Source organism: Betta splendens, chromosome 16 (genome assembly GCF_900634795.4).
Source record: "Betta splendens chromosome 16, fBetSpl5.4, whole genome shotgun sequence".
Lineage (NCBI taxonomy): Eukaryota > Metazoa > Chordata > Actinopteri > Anabantiformes > Osphronemidae > Betta > Betta splendens.
In genome coordinates, this window is record NC_040896.2 from 8,008,750 (window position 1) to 8,024,215 (window position 15,466).

Consider the following 15,466-nt stretch of genomic DNA (forward strand, 5'->3'; position numbering starts at 1 on the left):
TGTTTCCAGTGGCACTTACACCGACGTCTTTGTTGGGCTTTATGAATCTCAACGTGCATCACAATCATATCTCTGCAGCCTCACAACAGCTCCCAGGACCGGACCGCGGGCTGATGGGCTGCTGATTAACAGCGGAGCCTCTGGAAACGCCCGCGTTGCCTGGAACAGGTAGCGAGAAGCCGCGTCTTCGCCGCCGGCGCCCGGCGGGAATGATGTCTTACTTCGCGGCACAAAAAAGCCGAACACAATCGGTGGAAGCTGCCAAAAACAAAGTGCCCCTTAAATTGTCACTCATGAGTGTGTTGCACTGAGCCGCAATCCAGCACACGGCATCGTAAATGGCTGAGCCTTCAAAGAAAACACGCTGGAAAGGGGAAAAATGGTCCTAGGTTTCTACTGTTGCCTACAGTTACTTGTAAATAGCTTTTATCATCGCTCGCTCAACCCTGGGGAGAAAGGGAGGACGGGAGGGGGAGGACGGGAGGGGGAGGACGGGAGGGGGAGGACGGGAGGAGCGAGGCCCCGTCGTGTAGCCTGGAAGAGCTGAGGAGCGAGAGGAGCTCGTCAGGCGCTGGGACGGGCGAGGAGAGGAGTGAAAGCAGAGAGCTGCTATTTGCATAGATCCCTGAGACCTCGGGGGCGACGGGAGGCGAAGGCGAGCGTCAGTATTTTTAGCGCTGAACTGACGGAGGAAACGTGATGTTTGTGATTCTTCGTGTCAATATTCCGCGCCTCGAACCCCCTCGGAGTCGGGAGCCCGGCCCGTTTCCCCCACACGCTCCTCTGAACCCTCTTATTGCTCTGGATTGACAGGCAGCGAGCCGGGATGGTTGACAGGGTGGGCGCACGATGGAAAAACAGGAAGAGGGACATTGATTTCCCTTTTGCTGAATTAGCAACGATCCTCCTGCCCTTTCGTTCTGTGTTTGAGCTCTTGCTAATAGAATTTTGAGGGTTTTCTCGGTAAGAGGTTTTATTTGCTCAGATGTCCTCCTCATAATTGAGGATTGATGTTGGGACACTTTCACGTAGTTGAGATGCAGCTAAACAGCTTTTCCTCCTCTGCTGTGTTTCAGCTCGGTGCCTGATGCTTCTCCAGACATCTGGCCTTGTTGTCCAATCAGAAATAATTGATCTTTGGGCTGATGTTGATGTGTCAGAACTCCCTGCACCAAAATAGCCCTGTTTGAATGGAACTTCATCTGGGTCGGTCTCACACAACCAAAGCAAGCGCTCCCAGCAAACGTTTGCAGATATAAATAGTTGAGAGCAACTGCATTGACTAAACATCATCAACAGTAAGATACACATCCACTGTCTAATGTCACGTTACCGATAACCTCACTGTCAACGATCGGATTTCACAGGAAGCCAGTCTGTGTGGATGGAAGAGTTCGCTGATTCATCAAAAAGGTTTTAGGCTGATTCGCCCAAGCCGTGTGTCCATAAAATCCAAACGCATTGTGTAGCAACTGGATCCAGTGCTGATTTATAAATGCGGGAATGAAAACACAGGCCACGTGTCTCGTCACAGTGCTCGCATCACAGCATCCAACAAGCGGCAGCTGCACTGAGTGATTCTCCTCTCGTCTGACTGAAATCTTCCCCCATATTACAGGACCGTGTTACAAGGCTTTGATAGCAGCATTGCAGAGATCAAACCCAGCAGCATGGAAGCTTCAGAGTGGATTAATGGAGGAAGACATTAATTAGGACACTGTGTTCTTCTGTTCCTCTCCGTGTAGTCTTCCTTTTAAGCCCGGTCTCTTCCACCTTCCTCCACTCGCGCTCATGCTTTCGCTCTCTCACCCTCTTTGTTTTTTTCCTGACTTTTGATCGTCTTGATCTGACAAGAAAAGTGGAGCCCAGCAACATCCAATGTAACTGGGAGCTGAGTTAAGGACTGTGTGAGGAGGAGGAGGAGGAGGAGGAGGAGGAGGAGGAGGAGGAGGAGGAGGCACCACGGTGATCAGGTGAATGTGAGGAGCAGCCTCCTGGATGGAGGCACCGTCTGCGGAGCAAAGTCTCTGTCTCTGCTGTCATCGCCGTTACGATGAAGATGTGTGAGTTCCCTCTTCGACCAAAGGACACATTCGACACACATTTTAGGTGTTTTCTGGTGAATCAGGGAAAATCCCCACGCCTGTGTGCTGACACACTGTTGCCATGGTTACCGAGTGATCTTTAGTAAATATAGGTTATAGGTTTAGCTGTAGCTGAAGTTCTGGATTTGTGCAATAATCACAGCTGAGGTCAGAAGAATCCTTCACATCACACCGCTTTGTGTGAGACCGGACCGGAACCAGTCCTAGGTTCTACATCAGTACAGAGCGAGAGCCGCCACGTAATCTAAAGGATGTGATGGAAGACGTCACGCAGACAGTTTCCTAAATATAACCACAGAGCACAAATGCCTCCAATCGCTCTGCTCCGTTTCATCCGAAAGCGAAAGCGAGGCTCCAACGGGCACGAAGGCCGGGTGGAGACGCTCCCTTCAGTCACTGCATGGTGGTGGTGCCGATGCATCGTACAGGTGGACGCCAGTTACTGCAACCTGTTATTCAAACTCATTTAAAGCTGCACTTTTCCAGCTCGAGTCAAGTGTAAAAACGACGAGACGAACGACGTGGTTTCTGCTGCGTCAGTGACTTAAAGCTTCTACAGATGCTTTTACAGACGCTGCCCGTGAAACTGGAGGGTTGTTGGAACCCATCGTCTGCTGCGTATCTGCGCGGACGGCGTCTGTCGTCTGTGGAGCAGAGCAGACGTTCCAGAGCGATGCAGGACGTGAAGCGCAGCCTGACTTCAGGTTCAGCTGGAGCTGAGACTGAATCCAAGAGAATCCACTTTATGTGCAGCGATAACAGAGGGTGGGGCACCGCCTGTTCAGACTCACTCTTATTTATATTATAACATAATGTTTATATTGTGTAATAGGTGCAGTTACTGTATGTTCCAGGACACTTGTACATGTGCTTTAAAGGCTGGTTGTGACACTGATTTGTGTTTCAATAATGAAGCTACTGGTGCCGCATCATTGCTGCTTAGTGGTTACTGTTCAAATTCATAGTTTTGTGTACGAAGGTAAGTCTGTAATTTGATTGTGTGCGTTAGATGTGAGTGGAGGCATTTCTGCTCAGAATTGGGCATATTTTAGAAGCATCTCCACGTCCAAACCCTGGTATCCGCCCAACAAGGACGCTATCGGTGCCAAAGGTGGAATTGCTTTTTCAATTCACTGAATTTGTTATATTTGCTTTGAATGCCCAAGGACGGTACCTAATGGCAAGCGCGCGGTGGGAAAAAATGAAAGTTGAGGGGTGAGAGCGAGGCGGCGAGAGGCCAGTAAACAATGGTGTCTGTCTCAGCGTCTCGGCCGCTCCAAGGTTCTGGGTGGCTCTGTTCAGCCTCAAGGCCCGTTTTTAGTCTGTCCACATGTGCGCACACACACACACACACACACACACACACACACACACACACACACACACACACACACACACACACACACACACGTATGCATTGAGGCAGCTATTGCCATGGGAACCAACCCCTCTATGACTATTCTCTTCTCGGGAGAATAATAGGCACCAATCTTCCCCAACCTCTCTTTCATTGTCAGCTTCTCCTTTTTGGCTGCTGTGAGCTCCCATCCCTCTTCATCTCCTCCTTTCTCTCCTCCTCCTCTTTCCTCTCCGCCGTGTCCAGGAGCCATCGCTTACGTCCTCCCCTTCCCCTCCTCTGCCCGTCTTTGACAGTCATGAGTTTGATTTGCCATGCATAATCTAACCATGCAGGGATTTGTACAGTTCTTGCTGTGTTCTCACGAAACACTATCGGCACCGAACCTGCGTAAACACTGCGCTGCTTGTTCCCGGACTGTGAGCAAAGAACTGGTGTAAGCGTCGTCATTTCCAGAAGCAAAGGGAGAAAAGGAGAGGGTAAAAATAGAAAATTCTTTGCTTACCCTCTTTGCTATTTTTCTCTAAAACACAGAGAGGTTTGAAGAGATTTCCCGTGAGTGACTCATTGCTTTCTGTGAACTTGCTCCAGGCAGGTCATTTTTTATTAAAGCCAGCCGAAGCCAAGTTCTTAGGTTTTCAGACGCCCTATCGACATGTCCGTGTTGAACATTACCCAATCAATACTGCAGCAATTTTCTTGACCACCCATTACAACCGGACTCAATTTGCCTTATAGAAATATCAAGGGAGATGTTTTTCACTGCGCTCTACAGCTGGCTGCATATTAGTTCCTGTGTTTCCTGTTACGCCTGGAGTTTCACCCTAATTTGCTGTCTCGGGGCCGGGGCGACGCTCAGAGGCTTGAATAACTTAGTGCCTTCAAAAGCACGATCACTGTCGCCTCGCAGGGGGAGTGAGGGAAAATAATCTTTGCCCGAGATCTTGTAGCCAAGCGTTTCTGAGAGAAAAGACGTGAGACTTGCAGCAGAGGCTGCAATCAAGATGAAAAGCTGTCATGAGAACCGCTAAACTCCCACCATATCTAGCACAATGTCAGTCACCGCTTCACCGGCCAAACTTTATATTATTGCCACAGATTTCTGCCATTTGATGCTGAATTCATATAAACTTGGATGATTTTGTCTCCCCTGGTTTGAGCTTTTCTCATATCAGAATCCAGTTTTTCGCACGTGTATATTTCTCATCACTTCGCAAACGTGACGACTGTGTGAGTTTTTCTCTGGCAGCAAACAAGCACCGAAAGAAAGAGAGTGGATTTAAAATAAGATAGTTAAAAATAGCTTCCAATTGGATATACCATCAGTATTTTTTTTAGAGTATGAAATATTCTGGTATGTTGTCAGCTCTGTGTCTATACACTGAGTGGGAAGCGGTACACGTTATGGTTTACACCAGATCACGCCTGCCAATTACCTTAATCAAATTTCACACCTCACAGGGGGATTCAATGTGCCCGGATCAGATAACAGACCTAAGTTGATTAAAATGCATGTTTGTTAAGAGACTGGAGAGACAGAAAATCAACAGAAAGTAAATAATGATGCTGAGAAACATCACAGGACTGTGACTGTAGCACCAACATAGACTCTATTGAGGATCCGTCCTAATAACTTAGTGATCAGGGATGAATGTCAGTCACTCTCTCACTTTCTGTCTATGGCTCCATTTGCGCATACTGTACATTGATTTTTTTAGTAGGAGACCTACACAGTGCGTAACTTCTGTCCAGCGTCTTTCCAGCAGTGTTTATTCATCAAAATCAATGAAGGGACAAACCTGTACATGTAAGTGACCTGAGTAAATACATTTTAATAAATGTAGTTTAGGATGGAGACGTACAACATAGAATCCTACTGTACCTTATTAAAGCTCAGAACTTTAGAAGCCGAAGCTGAGTCATTAACTGTTATTAAAGCTGGTACTGGTTCAGCTCAACAAGCTGTGATCCGAGAGCAGCATCAAACCACAAATGAATTGAAATGAATTTTGGTTTCTTCACCTTCTGACCTTCTGCCTAATGACCGCTCTCTACACAGAACCACAGCCACGCACAATCACTTCCACATTTCCACCAGCACACATGGAGTTTGTGTAGAGAGCTGCTTCCTGTGTGTGTCTGTTTTTAAAGTCTGTGTCCATATGTTCCTGTGACATGTGAGTGTGCACGTGTGTTCCGTGCACGTCACACAGCACATTTAGCCTTTGGTAAACACACATGGCAGCGTTTGTGTGTTTGTGTGTGTGTGTGTGTGTGTGTGTGTGTGTGTGTGTGTGTGTGTGTGTGTGTGTGTGTGTGTGTGTGTGTGTGCAGTGTGTCGTGTTTGTGTTGTGTGTGGTGTGTCTGTCGCGCATGTGCAGTGTGTGTGTGTGTGTGTGTGTGTGTGTGTTCATGTGTTCTCTCAGTTTCATGTGCTTCACGTGTGTGTGTACGTGCGTCCTTCGCCCCTCGCTGCTGTGTTTTCAGGCTGATCGCTGAGTATGTGCTTATCTCTCCATGTTTTCCACGCATGCCTCTGTGTGTGAGTGGGAGACAGAGAACTCCTGACCCACCGACAACGCAGAGTCAACGCCACAGTTCACCAGCTGGAACTAATTAACAGCAGTTCAGTCAGACTGAGCACTCTCACTCGTTTCTCCCCCTCTCCCTCTCACACACACTCATTCCTCCTCCTCCCTTTTCCTCCCTTACGCCCTCGCTTCCCTCCTCCCTGACATCCCCTCACCTCTTCTTCCCTTTCACCCCCTCCCGGTCCCGTACTCTTAACCACAGCACACGATCAGCATCCAGTTGACCAAACGCACATGACCACATCAGCACTAATGTTACACAACATACACTGTATCCAGGACAGCGCCTTACAGTGGAGACTCATGTCGAAACTGATCAGACAGTGACTGGACCCAGGTGGAGAGTTCTGAATTCCCAGCCCCTCGCTGAATCACCCATCGTGCATGTGACTTGTGGAACCACCAGCTAACAACCATCCTGCTGATGCGAGCATGTGAATGAGCAGATATGTGTGCACGGCAGCAGTAACCCACCGCTCTGTAGCAGAACTAGTGGCTCGCGGCATCATCAGCTAATGAATCAACTCTCTGTGGTAAACAGTTGCCACAAAACAGTCCAACAGTCCAAGTTTACAGTGGCGGCCGTCCACACGCCGCCGCACAGACTGCTCAAAGTTCAGATTCCACACACGTGCTCCACGCAGCAGCCACACAACACACAGTACCTGCTCGAGTAGTGGGAAAGTTCACGGGCGGGACGCGCAGGCGGCGGCTGGACCAGCGCTCCAGGCGCAGAAGCTCATTCTACGGACGCGGCCGGGATCCCGACGACGGAGCGACGGAGCGACGGAGCGACGGAGCGGACGCGCTCCTCCAGCGGGAACGAAGTGTCTGTCGGCTCTGCAGCGGCGGCGCCGGCTTCACCCTCAGCACCTCTAACGCGGCTCAAACGCACTGACGGCTGCCGGCGGTGTTTAGGTCATGCTCAAACTATGTCTGTGCAGCAGGGTTCTGCACGGTCAGGGAAACCACATCCTGTCACATATTCACCTCCCTCCCTTCTGCTGTGTTTTCGGGCGCTGCTGCTGCCTCTCGCTCCCGCTCGTCTCCTTTGCTGTGGCTTCCTCTCGCTCCCCTGTGATTGTCTGAGGCGGCTGAGCGCTCTGACCCAGCGTCGGCTCAGCGCTGCCTCTCTGCCTCGCTGTCTATCTGCTCGGCAGCCGCTGGTTCCACTCGACTGACTGAAGAATCCATGTGAGTGGAGCAGGGGAGAGGGAGGAGGAAGAGGGGGGGCGGGAGGGGAGGGGAGGGGGCTTCACTGGGAAATACCAGATTTAGATTTGGAGAGAGAGGAGGAAGGGGAGTGGGTGTTGTTTAGGAAGTGAAGTAGTGAAGGAGGAATCAATAGGTTGGAAAGAAAGGGAAAGACTCTGCCACATATTCAATACACATAAATAGTGTGCGCTCATATCGTCAGCGCTCAAAGCTCTGTGGACTTACTCTTACCCTGATTTAAGATCCTTTGGGAGCCGCTTTAATGTCTTGCTGTTTGATTTTCCAGCCCACGGTCTTGATTTAAAAAGACATACATTTGCTTTGTTTTCACACCGTGGCCAGTGATTCTACACAGAACAAGTCATAAACTGAGCAATGCGTCAGATTCATGCTGACATTCGCTGTTTCAAGCTTTGATTTCTCTTTGTGCCTTGATTGTCCTACATTCGCTTGTTCCCTCCTTCTGAGGAAAGACACGGGTCTGCTGCTTTAGCCAAGCGGTGGGAGGGTCACCAATCCTGAATAGGTTGTGAGTGAGCGGTGTAGACTTGGACTCATTGTGGCAGCTGCTCCTCTTTGCTTTAACAAACACTATGCAGGATGTGAATGTCAGCAAAGAGCAGCCTTCGTTCAGTGGTGAAATGCAAATTAAAATCTCTCTCTAACTTAAAAGCCCAGTTATTAATAAGTCGTAGGACGACTTGCCTTTTTTGATCAGCTGCCATAATTACTAGTGAGAGCTTCACATACAGTGATTAGACTGACTGGTCCCACATAATGGGATCGTGACATTGGGCTCTCCTCAAAGTCATTCTCAGCCCAGCGTTGCTGCTTTCACTGTGTTGCTACAAGGATCTGACTCCAGGCTGCAAATTAATGATATGTCTCTTTAAAGATGGAGATTTCTGCCTCTGTTTGCTGTCACATCAGGAGCCTCATTAGACTTTAATCACCCTTTCTGAGAGGAAACAGCCGACCCACATACACATATGTGGGCACTGAGTCTGATTTTGGAAGGGCGTTTATCCAGCATTAGACCACCTTCGCAGGGGAAATGGGCCATTCTGGGAAATCAGATATTAGAAAACCCATGGAGAGACCTGACACAGGAAATAAAGGACAAAAGAAAGCACATTTGTTCACATTGGCTGGACGGATGGCTGCTTCCCCGGCTTTTTAAACCAAATGTAATCAAATGGATGCCATAAAACCGGAGCCATCCCTGGTGCTGAGGCTTGAATGACACTAATGATCACCCACTGTGTAATTGCCAACATGTTTTAGCTTTGGTGGCTACAAACACGCCAGCGAGCGGGAAGCGTAAATGGTGGGCGCGATGACATTTACGTGTGTTGTCAATGCTACACTTCAGTGGGTTTATTGTTTAGGAACAAGTCACACAAAACTCTGCAGCCACAAAGGGTTGAAGCCCGTCTCCCACTGGAGACCGTGGGGCCACTGGAACAGCACAAATGCATACTGTATGAGACCAGTTACTGCGATGGGCACCCAAGCGTTGTGTTTGTGGAGGCATCAGTCCTACGTGAGTGAGACGATTCAGGCCGACGGCGACCGAACGAGACGACCGCTGACGGAACACGCGGGCGGCGGTTTGTGAGTCAAATAATAAGATCGGTCGATCGATAAGATTCAGTCGCTGAGTAATTATATTCAAGGCTTCATGCAAACGGTCTCTGAACCCCCACGTCCTCACAGCTTCTGTCGATAAAGAGGTGACAGTGCCCCCAAGTGGCCGGTGTGGGAAGTGACTCAGATTCTAAATGCAATGAAGATTTTTCTTTTATGACGCCAGAAAAAGGATTCAGTGCATGGATTTTTATTGTATTTGCTTCTATGTTTGCATCTTTTGCTCTTTATGTATAGACGTGGTGACTGTAAAGATTTAACTGATGTGTCAAACAGTTCACAGTTTTGCTTTTATGTGACGGAAGTTCAAAACTAGAAAGGCTAATTTTACTTTTACTACAGTTTAACATCTTTTTCATTATTGACTCACGCTTTAATTGCTGTGTGCGCGCTGCGTCCGTGTGCTTCCTTTATTACAGTGATTAAGTACCTGAGTTCAGCAGCTGGGGTGAACAAGAAAGGATTTCTAACAAAAGACTTGGAGTTCTGTGGCATAATTTCTGTGTTGCCGCTGCATTCGGCAGAAGTGTCCGTCAGTGGCTGAGCGCTGTAACAGCGACCATTACTTTAAAACGTATGCCTTCATCTTTACCCTGTGTGGGAGGGAGAAGGCTATAGAGTAGAGTACAGTATGTGGATGTACACAACGCCATGTGCAAACAGCTTCACACACACATCCATCATCGTACATCATGCTGCTACTGACACTACAGCAAACTCACTCGTTCGCATTGATAGGTTACAGTTGGCGCTTGGTTCACACACGACGCAGCTTTGTTAATGTGTAAGATAACAATGTCTAATGCATCACATCACCAGGGGTATGAAAAACCTGATATCTTGCGCGGGGTTGTCATTAAAGGATAAACGGATGTTTGTTCAAAGTTATTAACCAAGTAGGAGGTGTAAATGCGTGGCGCTGTTGGATCGGACTTAACTAATAGGTCCAAGGTGCAGATGCTTCTCTAAAGTGGCTTTGAGGTGAATCAGAGGAAAAACCTTGCCACGCAAACACATATTACAGTTCATGAAAAGTAGGTCAAGTGTGCACTACTGTATGACACAGGCCAAAGCATTCACTGTGATGCTGCGTAACTTCACATGGACTTTTTCCTTTTTTATATTGGCATTTGTTTGCAGGTTCTTTTTGAAGTTAGTCACAGCTTCCTTGTCGTTTTTATCTGTTACTCATATTATTCATATTCACCTATTCATTGCTCAGGTCGCTCTTTCAAACGTGAAAGATTAAAGCCAGTGTTTTGATGCAACCTTTATCTCTGTGGTTCTGTTCCCTTGTTTAGATTGAAGCTGTAGAGGACCTGCTTGAGGACTCACAACTACTCTTAAATTTAATTGGAACCAAGTAAATGAGACTGGAGTTTTTTGAAACGTAACAAAATCATTATGACATTATTTTGGACACTTAATGCATAATAGTACAAACAACATTCAAAACATTTAGAGCAGAAAACAGGAGTTGATGAGACGTATTATTATATATTATATATAATAGTATATTGTACAAGGTTTCCAGCCACAGAAGGTGTTCACCCCGTGCGTTAGAAGCGACGCAGCAGAGGAGGAACCGCCTTGGCTTTGACTGACAGGCGCCTGAAGTGCTCTTCACCGGCGCTAACGTTGCTGCTTCTCTGCCCACGTGGCTCATTTACTCTTTGTCTCTATGTAAGAAAGATATGCGCTTATATGTTCCACGCAGACCTGAGGCTATACGATCCCTGGCTGTATAAATCAAAGTCAGGATACGGATAGACGTGTTTGTGGGCAGGCGTGGCCTCAGGTCAGTCATGGATGTCAGCTGAACAAAACAAGCCTTAATGATGGGCAGCGTCACAAGGCAGCAGATCTCCACGTCTCATAGGCTCCCACACGTTTGCTCAGTAAGAAAGAGGCTCGAAACACTAAACTGGGTATTTGAGTTTCAGTTATATAACTGGCAAACACACAACCGGGAAAACTGGGTTTCAATGATATTCAACAGGTTCGTGCTTTCTCTCCTGTACGCGTTGTGGGACGCACTGTATATTTAGGAAAAACAAAAGGAAGGTTATGCTTTCCATATTATCAAACTATAGGTACAATACGGAGCAAACGCTGTATTTGTCCATGTCACATAAAGTAAGTCCAGTTCTCACTTTTGTGAAGTGTTTGGGTTTTGTCTGTTCCTGCTAAAAGTATTTATCTGTATCGGGTAATGTTAAATAAGGATTTAAAACATTTTTACAAAGCATTATTAAAAAAAACGTTTTGCATGTGTATTTAGTCAGCATTAATTGGATCCTACTTCTAATGATGACCAAGCACAACATCCATAAAAGCCACGTACGGCCGGGCTTTGTTTTTCTCTTGGTTCCATGAAGCGCCGACGCACCCATCGCTTCTTCAGCCAACTTAAGCTGCATCGCTTTAATCCACAAACATACAGTACTAAACAGTTTCATATTGTAATCTCCCTCCTTTACTTTTATTTACCCATGCTTCTGGCACCTCCCCATTTTGTTCTGTGTAAACTTGTGTCAATACATCCAGTACTCACTACACCCTATAGCTTAACAGTTCCTTGTTCGCTCCTTGTCACTTGGGCTCTACAGAAGAGAAATTGCCCACTGTGCCATGTGACTGCTTTTAGCTCAGGACCCATTGTGTTCTGGATCACAAACAACTGCACTGGGATGTTCCTTATGAGAGAGCTGGACCTATAAAAGGAAGAGCAGGGAGGGGGCGGCGCACCTGAACCTCCCGAGGACCTGGGAGCAGGTACGTGCATGTGGAGGGTGCATGGACGTCAACAGTACCTTGATTTTCCACTCATTGCTTTATAACTTGTTGGACTTCAATATTTAGCTATGAACTGATTTGTGTTCTAATTCTACAGTACTGCTGAAAATACACAGTGATGTTTATTTGCTTTGTTGTCCTCGTATCTTATCTTTAGCGAGTTGCTGACATGTTTGGATTTCTGATTTTCATCTTGACAGTGCATCGAGTGCACTCTGAGTGTAATGTGGTGAGTAGGTTTAAAACAAGCTTAAAGCAAAGGACTCTCAGACGTCTTATGTGTGTGGAGCTTTAAAGGACTAATATTGCACTAATTTTGCCCTCAGCTTTGTCAGATTTCCTAAATCTTAGTTTTATTTGCAACACATACGACCGACTATTATTAGGATACATTGTCCTGGAAAACTTAAACTAAACTAAAAAAAATTCTATGGGTCATGAGGAACCAGGAATTTAAAAACTAGACAAGGTGATGTTTAGTACACATAATAATGAGTATGAAATCTATCCTGCTGTAACTACTGATGAGAACCTAACATGCATTTCCTCTCTTCAAATGTACCCTGCTGCATGCCCATGTCCACAGCCAGGTAAGCGCCACAGGTTAAAGCTAATGGATGTGTTTAACGGCATCAGCTCACGGCGATTCCAAAACGTCTGCTGGTGAGATTATGGGATTTGGCCTAATCATCTCTGCATTCTCCGTCTTCAGTGGAGCAATTTCTGTATATTTATACCAGGATATGTCTGTGAATCAGGTTATGGCTATTAAGCTACCAGAGTAAATATCACTCTTTATATGTGTGTAATCTGGTATTTAACCATCAGTTTGAGGTGTGTGTGTTTGTCTGTGTATGTGTGCAGGACTTTGTACACGAAACGCAACGATCCAGGCTGAGATCTGTGACACTCACAACGCCATGAGGAGAGCAGTTCAGCCGCCTGCTGCCGATATGGTTGAAATGGTGAGTCCTGTCACAGATCACACAACTGTTGAAATGTTACCGACGTTGGAATCCCAACTAATAGAATATTTAAACCATTGTTTTACATTCTGGTCTGCATTTTTACACAGTGTTCTTTTTCCCCTTCCATCTTCTTCTGTTCAGAGTTACAGTGAGGATTTGGCAACTTCTGCTCAGGCCTGGATTGACAACTGCTCTCTGTCTCATGGACCTCCCAGTACTCGCATGATCAATGGCATGTTTTGTTTCTCTTCTTGTTTAACTTTCATCATGCTGCTACAGTATGTGAGGCCCTTGAATATTACCTCAGAGATGCACATTTCCATACAGGCTAACTGACCCAGGGACTAATGGTTAGATGAAGTATGATGTGTTATCATTAAGAATATTATCATCCATAGGCCTTTAAATGTTCACCGTTTTGATCTGCTAAACCAATACTGCATGTTTTTTCTCGACACTGAGCAGGTTATGAACTGGGTGAGAATCTGTTCTATTCATCATCACCTTGCGCGTGGAAGGACGTCATCAACGCCTGGCACAGTGAGGTGGAACGCTACACGTATCCCAATGGATCCACTGACGGCCGGAGCATTGGCCACTACACACAGGTAGCTATTCAGATGTTGTTTAAAAAGGTCCCTCAGTCTTCCTGACCTATGCCTTCACATAATACATACATAGATAGAATAATGTTTAAATGTCAAGAGCAAAAGGAAAAACATTGTCTGATACTTTTCCCCAATTTAAAACCCCAATACGTGACTGAGGTGTTTAGAGGTGTAAAAACATGAATCAGTCATGTTTGTGTGCTGTACACACAGTCACCACCCTGTAGGTTTACACCTGAAATGGTTTTTTTGTTGTAGGTGGTGTGGAACACCTCCTACAAAGTTGGCTGTGGAATGACCCGCTGCCCTGACGGAATTTATTACTACGGCTGCCGCTATTATCGAGCGTAAGAGTTTCACATTCACAAGTTCAGTTTGGACGGAACTGGACGGAACTTCAGTTTGTGAAGTTCCGTCCAGTTACACATGTTGCTTGTATTTAACAGAGGGAACTTTAGGGGATGGCCACCTTACAAGGCCGGATCCACATGCGCTTCCTGTCCTGATGCCTGTGTAAACAACCTGTGCAGTAAGATGATGATATGCAACAGACGCATATGTATAATCATAATAGATGTTATGTATGAAGGAGGCAATAACTGAATCTTTGTCTGTTTGTCATTTCAGCTAACCCCTGTCCATACATAGACCACTTCTTAAACTGTCCAGAAATGGCAATCTCAACCGGGTGCAATAATCTTTGGGTTGGTACATTTTGCATTGCTTCATGCCAATGCGCAGGAAAAATTATTCCAATAGGCAAAAGATAAACAGTCTGTATGCTGCTGTTGAATCAAAACGCTTCGGACCATTGTTACCAGTTTGGGCAAATATTTCATGTGCTAAACAAATAGGAAAATGTGGCTAAAAGTAACTGCTGGTTAAACACAGCTTTGTAACGGCTGGTTTCAGATGATGGATAATGAGGTTTGTCTGTTACTCTATGTTCCACAGAAGCTTTGTGTCGTGTATCGTTTCCAGTTTGCGGTGATTAGAGCTCACATTAAACCTGTGTATGGTATAATCATTTTATTCAATAATTTGATTTTTTTCCTTCTTTATAGCTTTGTCTTTTATTAAAACTCTGTCTTTAACCCACTGGCCACTTTATAAGGTCCACCTTCGTAAGCTAACGCAATCCAATAAAGCAGCAGACAAGTAGTTGATAAGTTGAAACAGTCAAATCATGTCCATTCATCTGAGTACAAAATGTTTTAAAGCACTGCTCAAAATTCCCAAGGGCAGCGCAACCCTGTGACATGTTAAACACAGATATACTAATAAAAAAGGCTGATCGAGTGTGGTTCCATGCCTTTATTTCACAGAGACTTGTGCTCCTCCCAGTGGCCAAACAGAACCAGCCACTCGTGATCTAACACAATACTGCAGAAATCAATTATTTTCCACAGGGTTGATAAAGCACTTTGTGAATATTAACATTTAACCTTTACAATTAAATACAAGGTTAAACTTTGGAATTTATAAAAGAAAATCTCATCAGCCTTTGTCTATAGCTGGAACTGATTTAGAGCAGTGTCTGATGTAACAGATGTCAATAAAAGTCTGGAGCCTGCTTCTTTTCTGTATACCTGAGTACACACACCACTTTTACACAGCATACGGTCACATAATTATGAGTGTTTTAAATATTTCTCACAAGCTAGAAACCAAGTGATTGGTGATTTCACAACCAATAAAGGCTAATTCTAATTTCATTTGAGGAATTTAAAAGATTGCAGTGCAAAAAATATAATGTAAACAAATAGAAACTGCACAAGAAACACAATATAAAGTCAGTGTGTTAACCAGCAGATGGCTCTGCTGTACAAACCAACACACATCCTGCTTTTGTCTCCACAACCCGCTGTGATCAGATGCAGCGGTTTAAGAGTAAAACCACTAAATGGAGCATTACGTCATGTAAAGCAGTGTACAGCTGGTCACTGATTCTGTGTCACTTGTGAAAGATGCTAATCTCAAAGCTCCAGTCCTTCGGGCATGCAATGATTTATTTGTCGGATTTTGTTAAATGGAGGCTTTACTTTGATTAGAAACCTGATGCAGAAGAAGCTCCTGTTCCTGGTACTGATTAGTCCTTATGGAAGATCTGACACAGTGTGACCCTACGCAGAAAAGCAAAAGTCGTGTGAAATGTAGCTGCTGCCCTTGAGAGACGCCT

General features: G+C 45.8%; 2 protein-coding genes across 4 annotated transcripts in view; one reads left to right on the top strand and one right to left on the bottom strand.

Moving 5' to 3' along the window:
* The window catches only part of LOC114843679 (raftlin-like), a 115,628-nt gene that overhangs the window by 52,485 nt on the left and 47,677 nt on the right, over positions 1-15,466 (bottom strand). The gene's annotated exons all lie outside the window — the stretch shown is intronic.
* On the top strand, positions 7,339-14,577 carry LOC114843680 (cysteine-rich venom protein). Of its 2 annotated transcripts, none has more exons than XM_055503443.1 (8): positions 7,339-11,690; positions 11,869-12,374; positions 12,576-12,676; positions 12,821-12,911; positions 13,145-13,287; positions 13,546-13,634; positions 13,734-13,816; positions 13,915-14,577. In XM_055503443.1, the coding sequence occupies exons 2-8, from the start codon at positions 12,329-12,331 to the stop codon at positions 14,055-14,057; spliced, it is 696 nt and encodes a 231-aa protein (XP_055359418.1). In that variant the 5' UTR covers positions 7,339-11,690; positions 11,869-12,328; the 3' UTR covers positions 14,058-14,577. The 2 variants fall into 2 exon arrangements, with proteins under 2 accessions (XP_055359418.1, XP_040923538.1); XM_041067604.2 differs by having other exon boundaries at positions 7,344-11,690; positions 11,869-11,940.

Excerpts from the sequence above, each read along its gene's own strand:
- LOC114843680 (XM_055503443.1), top strand. The coding sequence starts at position 12,329 with ATGTGTTTAACGGCATCAGCTCACGGCGATTCCAAAACGTCTGCTG. Across the intron at positions 12,912-13,144 it reads CAGTACTCGCATGATCAATG|GTTATGAACTGGGTGAGAAT; the intron begins GCATGTTTTGTT and ends GACACTGAGCAG. Across the intron at positions 13,635-13,733 it reads GGCTGCCGCTATTATCGAGC|AGGGAACTTTAGGGGATGGC; the intron begins GTAAGAGTTTCA and ends TGTATTTAACAG.